Source organism: Rhincodon typus, chromosome 27 (assembly GCF_021869965.1).
Source record: "Rhincodon typus isolate 14 chromosome 27, sRhiTyp1.1, whole genome shotgun sequence".
Classification (NCBI taxonomy): Eukaryota; Metazoa; Chordata; class Chondrichthyes; order Orectolobiformes; family Rhincodontidae; genus Rhincodon; species Rhincodon typus.
In genome coordinates, this window is record NC_063358.1 from 16,038,316 (window position 1) to 16,051,764 (window position 13,449).

Sequence of the window (13,449 nt, forward strand, 5' to 3'; positions counted from 1 at the left end):
AATGCTACTGAACCATACAGAACAGAAAGGGCAATAGTAGACTGTACCATTTTTATGTCTGTGCCTAATATCTGAGATGTTGTTGGTAAGGATTTGACAGGCTTCAGTACAACTGGCCAGGCAGAAAGACAAATTAATGTGCTTCCTGTTCACCATCTGACTCCCTTCAGATCTTATTATTCAGTCTTTGGTTGTAATCTAAAATTTACAAGTGCCAAATTCAACTTAACTTGTAATGCACTTTATGGTAGAACAGGTGCTCCACTCCCACCAAGTCCCATTCCGTCCATCTAACAGAACGATTGTATTTATATAGTGGCTAACAATGTTTTAAAAAAGTCTCCTTTATGGGAGTGCTTGATGAAAATCTGAAATCAAGTCATATAAAGGAAATATTTAGGACATGCGACTGAAAAGATTTGGAAAACACTGCCTTATAAATGCACTTAAAGAATATTTATTTCAGCAAAACAACATAAGAAAGCTTGCTATTAGGAAACTGGTCTTCCACCCAAGGGCAGCACCTTCAAGATACTTGAGAAATTTACTGGAAAAAAAGTGTCTCAATCATATTTACAAATACAGTACTAATCAAAAAAATTAAACATCCAAGCTTCTTATGTCCTGCATCCCCCATTATCCAGTTTTCAAGATGGCGAGGCATCCCATGTCCAGACAACCACTCTAGCCATTCCCCTGACAACTCCCCCTTTCTACTTCTCATGGGTGATGCTGTTCTGGGCCAGTATTGGGAATTTGATGTATATGGGTGAGGGGATGGAAACGGATGTAAATCAGTGCCCAGTAAACTAATGCAGTATTGAGTAAAAGACCCCATTCAAGAGACTGCAACAAGCCCACCTGAAGGGTTGCAACTGTTGCCTACACATGAAATTTTACTACAAACCTCACAGTGAGTTTAACCACTGCAAGAAGAGCAATAACCATACCTGCAAGATTAAAGAAAGAAATCATTAGGAGCTCAAAGCCATTCCTATTCAGAGGAGATTGAAATATTAACCAGAAGGTCTGTGTTACTTTTTTTCAATACATCAGTTACATCAAATGATTAAAAAAATCCACTCTCTTGGTCTAATTTATATTCATTAATCAAATTAATTCTAAGGTTTCCCACCACTATTCCGCCCCATGATTTGAGCGGCAATAGCACAATAGTCACATCATTGGACTAATAAACTAATGCATGCTTTCCTAGAACACGGCTTTGAATTCCAACATGGCAATTGGCGTTCAACAGTTCAATGATATTAAAGAAAACACTCATAGCGACCATATAACCACTGTCAATTTGTCATAAAAGTCTATCTGGTTTACTATTGGCTTTCAGGGAAAGCACTTTGTTGCCCCTTTCTGGTCTGGCCAACCTGTGACTCCAGACCCACAGCAATGTAGTTGAATCCGAAGTGCCTTCTCAAATGGCCAACATAGGTACTCAGTTCAAAGACAACTGAGGACAGGCAACAAATATCAACATTGCCAGTAACATCCATACCCTGTACAAGAACAAAGAGGAAAAACTACAGTTCAATGTGATAATACATACATGTGGTAGTTGCTGAGTCACTGAGCCACAGGTAACAGATGCTGATAAATGCTTCAAGTGTAGCTGAGGAGTGCTGGCAGGATGGCATTACAAACAGACATGAAAGACCATATGCAAACTTTCTGATTGGCATTTCTGACAGTGATCAGTAGCAGGAACCATGCTGGATCTTGCCTCGTTGACTTATGAGGATGAGGCCCAATTGAACACTCAGGCTGGAATCAATAGGAACTGAGAATCAAACCCATGGTCTTCTGTGTAACATGGCTCCGTTTTAGGCAGCAACTTCACTAACCAGGCCAGGACACGAAGACCTGTGCACTTTAAATAGTTCAAATAGGCTCTTGGTGGGTAAAGCATTCAATAATACATATACTCGGTAACTTTGAATAAAGTCAAACCAAATCAAATGCCAAATCTTATCCCCTCAGCCTCCTTGTTCTTTCCCATTCTCTCAACTTCAACCCCCTTGTCTTTTTCATTTCCAAAGGTCATTGACATCTTCGCAATAAGTGGCAGGGAGATATGCCTGTACTTTGCAACATGAGAGATCTGAAAGCTATTAGGCAGGTTAGTCATTACCTCAGAGATCATCAACAATCTCAGTTTGTCAGGTAGGTCTGATGTCTGACACTGTTAGTCAGCTTCATCTGCCTGCTGAGAACAGTGCAGTTAACTTATATCATTGCAGGATTGTGACAGGTGGAGGTGGTCTGGAATCCTTTTAGATAGATTAGCTGCCTTGTTTAAAAACATTTTGAATTAGAGGACATAATGGATGACTTTTCACCACCTCAACACGTTTTCAGGCATTATTATTTTGGAAAGTAGTTGTGATGTAGGAGATACAGTAGCCAATTGTGCAAAACAAGGTCTAACAAACAGATAACCTGTTTCAATTATGATGAATGAGGGATAAATACTGATGAAGATACTGATAAAAACTCTCCTGCTCTTCTTTCAAATAGTGTGATCGGATATATTACTTTAATCTGATGGTACTGATGAGCCACGGTTAAACGTTTCATTCAAGGGACGACACTTCTGACAAAGCATTCCTCTTGTACTGTACTGGAGTGTCAGCTGGATTTTTCGCTCAACTCTCTGGAGTTGGCCTTGAATCCACAAGCTTCTAAGTCACATCTGCTTGTGATGCACACTGGATCAAGATAAACAAGATAAATATCAGTGAATAACTTGTGATTTCATCTGAATAGGATTGTAAGTGAAGGTTCCACTGCTTGATAACATCTTTCTGCCAAAATTCCCCACCCCCTTGGCTACACACCCCAAGGTACTTGTAAGTTCTTGGAAAACTGGTGCTGTGCAGTGCTGAGAAAAAAAAAATACATCTAGTAAATTTAGGCTGGATGAAGTAGGCAGGGGTGGCAGAGCACAAGGCACCTGGGTTAACCTGCCTTGGCAGACTGCTTACATGTTCTAATGTCTGAGTGGGTTACCTCCGGGTGCTTCAGTTTCCTTCCACAGTCCAAAGATGCACAGGTTAGGTGGACTGGCCATGGCAAAAAAAAACCTGTGGAGATTATGGAGATGAATTTAAGGGGCGGGGTGGATTGGTCCAGACTTGACAGGCCGAATAGTCTCATTCTGCTCTGTAGGGATTCAATGAAGTATTAAAGGTCAATTCAGATTCAAGTCATCCAATGAAGGGATGTCCAAGTTGCAGACTGTGTGCAATGCCCAGCTTAGGATAGAATAATGGATCTAAATAATTCAGTCATTATCTTTTTAAATGCAAAGCAGGCTTGAGAATCAGCATTATCTATTCTTGCTTCTATTTCCTGCATCTCAAACTGGGCCTAGATGGCAGGAAACTTGCTCAGATTTGCACCTGGTGTTGATCATTGACTTATCCTGTTTGATTTGCTAAGAGTCAGAAGATTTGGCAAGTGCTGTTTCTAATATTGTTGCCTCATTGACGAGCAAATCCCAAATCAGAACACCAGGATCTGTTGGCATCAGATAAATACAGATGTATGCAACGATGTATTTAAACTCTGAATGCATCAAAACTTTCTAACAGATCCACTTCTTCTGCTTTGTTCTTCAAGATGCAAGTGACTTATCATATGTGTACGGTTCAGGTGGGCATACAGGTGAGTGCTAAAGCTTACCCGAGCCTGGAAGATTCTGCAGAAATAGGACAGGAGATGATTTGCGTTTTGGTTGGGTTGCTGACTTGGGATTTCCTCGGCTTAATATATGCTCTTGCCTTCTAAGAAACCCATACTTTGTTTTCACACGGTTTAGCTAGGTGTAGTGATCATAGAATCCCTACAGTATGGAAACAGGCCATTTGGCCCACCGAGTCCACCAACCCTCCAAAAAGCATCTCACCCAGACCCAACACCCTACTCTTTCCATGTAACCCTGTATTTCCCACCTAACTTACACACCCCTGGACTCTATGGGCAATTTAGCATGGCTAATCTACCTAATCTGCATATCTTTGGACTGTGGGAGGGAACTGGAGCACCCGGTGGAAACCCACATAGACATGGGGAGAATGTGCAAACTCCACACAAAGTCACCAGAGTCCCTATTGTGTGAGGCAGCAGTGCTAACCACTGAGCCACCATGCTGCTACTGGCAATGCTTCTCTCAGGACTTGAAGTTAATTTCAAAACTCCTAAGTGAAACCTTCGGATGTACCTGTAGCCCTTCCTTTGACCTTCATGAGTGTGCATCTCAGGCTCAAGGTCTCCATGGAATATTCACTTTGGCAAGCGAGTATTTCACATTCTGGCCATATGACCAGCCCAAATCAGTTACAACTGCCTCAGTACAGTGTGGAAGTATGGTATGCAAGTTCATGCGAGTACCTCAATATCTGGTATTTAGCCACACCATCTGACTTTCGGAAGATTCGAAAAACAGCTCACACGAAAGTTAGTTGAGCTTCTTGGCATGACAGTGGCACACAGTACAAGTCTTGTATGCATAGACCACAGTGGACAGGTCTATTGATCCAGAGACTTAGTTTGGTAGGCAGACTAAGACTGCAAGAGCATAAAACTTACAGGAGTTGAATTAGGCCTTTCAGCCCATCAAATCTGCTCTGCCATTTGATCATGGCCGATACATTTCTCAACCCTATCCTCCTGCCTTCTCCCCAAAACCTTTGATCTCCTTACTCGTCAAGAACCTATCTCAGTCTTATCTAACTCAATGACTTACTCTTCTTTGTTCACAGACTGATATTCAAAATCTGCCAAAAGGCTATACTGGCTTTGACAATTCTTGGAAGGCTCAAGAGACAGTGTCCTGCTGGAACAAGTGAACTTATCCACTGTTAACAGGGTCTGTCCAATGACTGAAACCTTGGACTCGAGTTAGGGTTTTCTTGGAGCAGGCGAGTATATTACTTAATTTTATGTGTGCTAATTGTAAGGCACAAGTTGACACAGTCAGAAACCTCATTTTGATGATCACCATCATTAAAACAGTGGAAAACACAAAAGGTTGGCACTAGCATGTCTCCCTGTTAACTCCTTCTGACTGGGAATGGATCAAAAAATTCACTATCATTTAGGACAAGTGGAAACATGTATTCATGGACTATTCAACCATCATGCCACATCGCTCAGGTCAGCTAAATTTCTTTATGACCTGTTAAAAGCCCTAATGGCTGACTGGTCTTGGTCACATCAATAAATGTGGTGGAGATTCATATTTAGTTCCTTGGAGTTATCTAACCACAAACACTATATCATATCAAGCACCAACTTTTTCTGAAACCATCCTTACTTTGTGGCAGCTAATCAAAGTCAAGTTGTTACATTAAGTGATCAACAAGCTCCAGATACACTAGGTAGCAGGTAGTGAAGCCCTTATGCTCCGGACTACCCTTGACATCAACGCAGCATTAAGGAGCTCTGGAATCAGTGGGAACCGCGGGGAAAAAAAATCCATCGACTGGAGTCATTCTGGACCAAAGGAAGATGGCTGTGGTTGATTGAGACCAATATTGCCAGCCCAAGGACATCACTGTACGAATTCCTCACGGCAGTGCCCGAGGGCCAACCATCTTCAGCTGTTTCGTTTGTGACCGCCCACAGAAATGAGGATGTTGGCTGACGACTGCACAAAGCTTGACATCATTCTCAAAGTCTAATTCTGAAGTAGTTCATGCCCATATGCAGCACACCATGGATTTCAGGGCTTGGGCTGATGTGGTCGGAACGTTATTTGCCACTTAAGTGCCAGGCAATGCCTATGTCCAAATCAATGGAATTTAAACATTCCCCCCAAAACATTGAATGACACAACCATCACTAAACATCCCCCATTATCAATATCCTGCAGTTACTGATGACCAGAAACGGAGCTGGATCAGCAAAATATACAATGGCTATAAGAGGGGGTTAGTGGTTGGGAATTTTGCAGCAAGTAACTCATCTCCTGTCTCCCTGGTGCTTGATCATATGCAATGCACAATCAAAAGTGTAGTGATGGAATAATCTCCACTTGCTTAGATGAGTGCAGCTGTAACAATACTCAGGAAGCTTGATACAACCCAGGACAAAGCAGTCTGCTTGATTGGCACCCTATTAAACATCTTCAACATTCACTCCCTTCACCAGTGATGCACAGTGGAAATTATACATACTACATCCAAAATGTACTGCAGCAACTTACTAAGGTTCGCCTGATAGTACCTTCAAAGCGCGCAACCTCTATCACCTGGAAGAACAAAGGCAGATGATGCATGAGAACCTCGACGTTTCCTCCATTCCACATTCCGTCCTGACTTGCAACTGTAACTTTTTCTACACTGTTGCTAGGTCAAAATCTTGGAACTCCCTTCCCTATAGCAATGTGATATCCTGATGTTTTTACAACCCAAGGACTGCAGCAGTTCAAGAAGACAGCTCATCAATTTCTCCAATTTGGGACGAGCAACAAATGCTGGCTCATACCCATGAACAAACGTTTAAAAAGACAAACACCTGCACAGTCAATACCAGGTGCCAATGTCTGAAAGACTACGGAACACAAGCGAGAGCAACATTGCACAAAGTACCACTACTAGTAAGCTAATAAAACCTCTGCAAAGAGTGGAACTGAGAGACAGCACTGCCTTGAGGAAAGGTAGAAAAATTTTAATTGTGTAAGTGGGTACGTTTGGAATGAATTAAAAGCTTGCCTGTTCCTTTTTGTAGGCAAGTCCAAAACAAGGGACCATAAGAAAAACACTTAATTCCAACAAGGAACTCATGACAAACTACTTTACCAGAGTGTGTTTACAATTTGGAACATGCCACCATATGGAGTAATGGTAAATGGAATAGGTACACATTTAAGAACAAAACAGATTCATGCACAAGGGAAAAAGGCATGGAAGGATGTGCTGATAGGCTTAGATGAAGGGCAGGGAGCGAACAGAAGCTCTTTTAGAGCATACACATTAGCACAAACAAGCTGGACAAAAAAAAAAGCCTGTTTCTTTGCTGGAAAACTCAGTTAATTGGATTGTTCCAAAAACTAGCTGCAACAGAGTTGAACAGCCTCCTTGCATGCTATATGTTCTATGATTTCCATAACTTCCCTTGACTTTGATATGAATCAAAAAAAAGCACATTACCCACATGGTGAGAGATTGAAGGCCTCTGAGATGTGGAGCAATGTGTGGCCTAATACATGAATCACAAAAGGTTAGTGTATGCAGGTACAGCATGTAACTAAAAGCTAATAGACTCTTATTTAGTACAAAGGGAATTAAATTCAAAACTAAGGTGATTCTGCTTCAGTTATACAGGGCACAGAGAGGCCACATTTGGAGAACTGTGTATAACACTGGCCTCCTTACTGAGGGGAGGCCGTACATGTACTGGAAGCAGTTCAGAGAATATTTACTTGGACTAGTACCTGCAACGATTAGGTTGTGTTATGAGAAAAGATTGAACAGGCTCAGCTTATATTCACTAGAGTTTAGAAGAGCAAGAGATGACTTGATTGAAACTACAAGATCCTGCAAAAGCTTGACAGGGAGATGTGGAAATAACGTTTCCTCTTGTTGGAGAATCTAGATTCAAGGGTCAGTATTTCAAAAGAAGGGCTGTCTATTAAAGGCTCATTAGGAGAATTTTTCTCTGAAGGTCACAAATCTTTGGAATTCTTCCTCAAACTGTGTGGAAGCAGGGTATTTGAATATAATTAATTCAGAGGTGCACAGATTCTTTATAAACAAGGGGGTGGAAGGGTATTGAGGATAGGCAGGAACATTGGATGATCAGATCTTATGACTTTATTAAATAGTGGAGCAGGCTAAAGGAGCAACCTGGCCTATGTCTATTCCTAATTTCTGCATGTGCCCAGAATGCAGCATGATTTTGATAGTGTTTAAAATTGCAAGTTGCAAGCATTTAACAGACATTAACCTTAAAAATCAGAGAATTTTTGCTACCTCATTCTACTTGGCAATGTTTGATTAGGTGTTTAAACTTAAGTAAACAGAACTCAGACAATATCCAATGCTTTACGTTACAAAGCCTAATCTCTTACCTTCCCCATCTGCTAGCTTCTGTAAAGTGTGCGTCTCCACAGTCACGACCGAAGCATTGCAATTCGATTCCGCTCCTTCTTCACACATGCTATTAGAATAATTTCAAACGAAGGTCAGTCCACAGTACAGGAATCAACAACTGCACAAAGATAAATAGAAAGTTGTCCAGTCAAAACAAAATACAGTGCTGCCACTGGGAGTTCAGTGAAACGCACTATCAAAATTTGGTGCTGGTTTATTGAGAATTTGGTATATAATAGGTACTTCTGTGAAATGTCACATTTACCGCATGTAACACTTTGTCCAACCTTCAGTGCTTGAAACATTCCCTCCAACTCTGTGCAATTATGTGGAAGAAAGAACCAACAACTTTGAGTTCTCTCCAACCAAACTGAGATTGTCTCTAAAGAAGTATTTTCATAGAAGGAATAACTGCTTGGAATAAATAACCCCAATAATACCAAAAATTATACAGAAAACTAATTTAAGATTATAAGTCTGTCGTGCAGAATGATGCATTTGCACAGGTTAGGAACTAATACATCACACAGGGTTCAATTCTATCTAGGGAAAAGAAAGTCATTCACACTTTTCAGAGGAAAGGGTCACGAAGACTGCCAACCAGGGTTTCCTCTAAGTTGTGTGGCTGCTTTGATTGTCTTCTGGGTTTGGACATGGCTGCTGTGCATGCAATGAAAAACAAAATCGGAAGGAATTTTGTTGCCAACTCCACTATATTCTTCATATCAACTCCGTAACAAGAGTACATCTGCCTAGTCTTAAGTTTTTCAGTGAACTAAGCATGATAGTTAACAGATTCTGCTGTATTTCCACTCCTAGCATGGTCCAATTAGTTAGTACCCTTGCCTTATAATGTAAAAATTGATGGTCACTTTCCAAGATTGATTTCTTGCATATCACTCCTAACAAGTGCAAGACAAATAGCTTCGATTCTATGACCTTCTAACAAAGTCTATGGAAAACACGTTGATATCATGGAAGCAATGCAAAAGTGCTAAATCAATGAAGATCACATCAAAAACTAACAGTTACATTATGTTTCAGCACATTGTGAAAAATCTGTGATGTACACATGAATTACATTTTGCTGCATTCACTGCTTTGAAACAGTGCCACAGGTGTTTTAATGTCAGAACACTTGAGATTACTGTTCAATGTCAAATCAAAAGTTGTACTGCACTCTAGTGTCAACTTAGATTAAAAGCTCATGTCCTAATAATAAATTCTAAGCCTCCTAACACAGAAGTGAATGTTAAAACTCAGACAAACTAATGTGTATTATGTACATATTTAACACTGTTGGGAAAACTCACTATGCTGATATCAACAAACTCAGATGCCAAATGACAAGTTAATACACTGGTCCTCAACTGCCAGCAATACACCAAAGTAGATGCTTGGGTTTAGAGTTTTGCTCAAGAAACTTCAATATGTTCTCCTTTGCACCCCCAAAAGAGAGAGTTTTGTTGTAACATAGTTCCGTGGTATACTCACGTAGAAGAAGATCTTCAGTACTTTATCCACATGACTACGTTCATATCTGGATCTTAATGAAGTCTAAGCTAGATATTTGACCATTAGAGAGCTCAGTATGATACCATCTTCTTCCACATCATGCTCATATGTTTTCTAGCAATGGATCAACATATCAGAAGACAGACTTGAAGATATTGAGACTAACTGCAGCATTCTCATCTCTGATAACTAAATCAGCATAATAAAAATTATATCCAGTGTCTCCTGACTGTGCACTGTAGCAAGCAAGATGTGATTAATATCAGAACATACTAATGTTACAGCTTCACAGTTCAATCTTGAGATATCCTTCAACTTCTTTCTTTTCCTGTTTCTGCTAAGATGCTGAACGATGGGGTGGAGGCAACAAAATTCCACCCCATCATCTGCTGATTTAGATGGAAACATCCAACATCTCACGCAAAGTGAAAAATGGTGTATCACCAACATCAACACTGTTCTGAAACAAGGAATCTGAATAGAGAACATTGTCAGTATAAGGAGTAATATACATTTGCCTTCAAAGTAAAAGCACCCTCACATTATAATATCTCAATTGCCCTAGTTCCTAAACTGCTCTGAAAATGATTTAAATACAGGATGGAAGGTTTAAATGATAGAAAGCAGCATTCTGGAGGAGGCCATTGACTCATCATATCTGCACCAACCATTCACCAACATTTCCAAATTTACAGAATCACTGATCTTTTGTACATTCACAGTTGACCATCTTCTCGTTCTCACAATCAGCTCAGTCACTTACGCTGCAGGCATTGGCTCAATAATCAAATATACGGCAGTGCCGGATTTCACCAGGTGTGAACTCTTGGCAGGGTTTCATGGTAGAAATGTGGACCTCCCAGAAAATCTTAAATTGCAAAAACCAGCTCAATCTCTGGGGTAATCCAGAGTTGATGTATGCCAGTCAAGGTCCACACTCTGCTTGTACCTACGTTAAAAAAAGGTGAGTTAGACAAATGCCATCTCTGTATGGATTTACCCTAATTTATTTTCTCAGCAGCATAGCTCCAAAATTTCTAGATTTGTGATCAAAGAAGCCTGGAATTGGGATGAAGGGTCGTAGGTAGAACCAGAATGAGATCAGTCATTTGCATTTCCTTTTTAAAAAGCAAAAGAATTCCAATGAGAAACAGAATGGCTTCTTAGAAGCTGCCACTCCATCCTTGCCAATGTTAAAGAGAAGGCCAAGAAAATGACAGCATCTGCCACATATGACCCAATGCTTTAGCAGGTCACAGAATATGACCCAGGAAAAAGGAGCTCGTAATGACAGAGTCCTATTTGAACAGTAAAATCCACCTAAAATGTAGAAATTACACTTCACTTGCCAGAATGGATTATCATCATACCAAATGCAGAAAGCTATTATTATGAAATTTAGTTTTTGGTATGACAGTCTAGTAGTTGTTTTGGTGAACTAGCAATCTTGAGACAGAGTTCAAATCTCATCATGACAGGTTGAAAAAGATAAAGCAAAATATGATAGTTTGTGCGATGACACCAGGTAAAACAAAACTGGTACAATTGTCTTAAAATACCCTACTGGTTCACTCATGGCAGTCAGGGTAGATCACTTAATTCTACTTGCTTGGGCCTATGTGCTTCTAGTCCCACACTAGAGTTTATTCCCAGTGCGCTCAGCTACAAATCCCAACCATGTCAGCATCATCCACACCCTCGCCACAAGTGCATTAAAAGATTCCTTGGGGATTTTACAGCACAGTGGCAGTTTCTCTATTACTGGGTCAGAAGAACTGGGTTTAAGTTTCACCTGCTCCAGAGGTGTGCCTTAAACATCTCTGGACAGTTTGATTAAAAGGTATCTATTTAAAAACAAAAAGAGTCCTAGCATCCCGTATACAAAAGCACCAGACAGGACATGCATAAGCACTAAGAATACACAGCTGCTCAGCATTTTTCTACAAATAACTGAATTCCTTCCCACCCGATCCACTGGAATAATAATTTATAATACTTATAATTGCCAAATCTCAGACTCTAGTATTATCAAAGATAAAATTAGGCCCTTGGCCACATGGCCATCCGTTGCCCATCACCTGCTCATTTACCTCCACTTGAAATTTCTCACTCTTTGTTCTGTATTCTTTGTAATGTGGCATACCAAGGGTAAGCCAAATTTTGTTACTCATCCCCAAGTGCCCTTGAACTGCAAGGTTGCCGGGCCATTGCATAGGGCAGCTAAGAGTCAACCGTATTGTTCAGGACCTGGAGTCACACATGGGCCAGACTGGACAAGGAGAGTAAATTTCCTTCCCCACAGGACATTGCTGTAAAAGCTCAGTGGGCTCACCAATGAGTTTCATGGTCACCATTATTGAGACTACCTGTACATTTCAGATATGTTAAACTGTATTCAAATTCCACCAGCTGCAGTAATTTGAACTTGCGTCCCAGATCATCAGCCAGCACTTCTAGATTCCTAGTCTGGTAGCATTACCACTATGCCACCATCTCCCAGTTGTTCCAAGTACTTTTGCAAACATTTACCAGAAGCATTGTCTGAAAAGAATACCACGTATTCAAATCAACATGAATTTTTATTTAAGAGCAGACCATAACATCAAGCAACAGGAAATATGGCATTTGAGAAGTAAAAGAAATGTAAATGGAAAGATAAAGGAAATAAGATTTGAGTGGATAGCTCCAAACGAAGGCCTGGTTATTACATGAGCACATGAGGATGAACATCCTGCGCTGCCATACAATTTTGTTTCTGAATGGTCATTGGTTTGAAACGTTAACTTATTTCCTTTTTTTTTTATTTCCAGTATTTTGTTTTTCCCATGTACTTTACTGTGAGATTTTTTTTGAAGTGTAACTCACCATTGTAATATAGGTAACAGCAGCAATTGGCACACAGAGATGGGATAATGAGCAGATTTTTAAAAAAGCAATATTTGTAGAATGATAAACATTGGCTAGGACACAGAACTCCCTGTACATATTCTAATCTTGCCAGTTGAACCTTTATACCGATCTGAAGGGGGTAGATATGCCACTGGCTTAACTTTTCAACCCTGACCTTGCAAAGTTCACAGTAATGCACTGGGTTAACAAACTGGTTTTTGTGATCAAGTCACTGAAGAGACAGATGTGGACCCACAAATAGCTGGAATTTAATTTTCATATGAATTTTTTTTATCTGTATGCAAAACAGTTTAGGGCTGGTATCTGAACAGTCAAGACCTAAAAGGGGCTTGGTGAGCTGACACAGCATTGGCAGCTGTGGAGCTAATGTCAGGATATAACAGTGGTACTCCCACTTTAACAATTCTCGGCGAAGGGTCAGGACAAGTTTCAAAGTCTGGAAAAGTGTCAGAAGGAATATGCCTGGGAAGCACAATATTTGTGTGTTTGTGTTGGTGTTAATAGAACCAAAGCAAAGTTATTAAATTCTAATGAGCTCAAATTAATCTTTAGATGTATTCATTTAACATTTATTGTTCATTGTTAATTTCTAATGTATTATCCCTACTATAATTTAGTTCAATATACATTAGCCAAAACTTCTGATCTATGGCAACACTGAGGCAATTATTGGTGCCTCCCAACCTTTGTGGATGTTTTGAGGGGATGCATGGAAACTGGGGCAGCGGTTACAGGGGCTTCAGAGGACATGTGTGGAAAGGGCAGGGGGTGCACCAGGAGCTAGCACAGGCAGAGGAGAGGGGTGCACAGGTCCCCTGGTGAAAGAGAAAGCGGCCCTGCACACCCCACAGGCTCCTGGTGGATGGCACTCAGGGGGCCTGGTTGGGGGGTAGTTCACACACAGGGGACCTGG

At 40.6% G+C, this 13,449-nt stretch overlaps 1 protein-coding gene across 2 annotated transcripts in view; it reads right to left on the minus strand.

Moving 5' to 3' along the window:
• LOC109932302 (glucocorticoid modulatory element-binding protein 1) overlaps positions 1-13,449 on the minus strand; it is a 40,723-nt gene that overhangs the window by 26,072 nt on the left and 1,202 nt on the right. Inside the window, exon 2 of one of the 2 annotated variants that reach the window (XM_020531536.2) lies at positions 8,090-8,178. In XM_020531536.2, the coding sequence (XP_020387125.1) occupies positions 8,090-8,178 (89 nt within the window). Of the gene's footprint in view, positions 1-8,089; positions 8,230-13,449 lie in introns of both variants that reach the window. The other variant, XM_020531537.2, reaches the window with a different exon arrangement.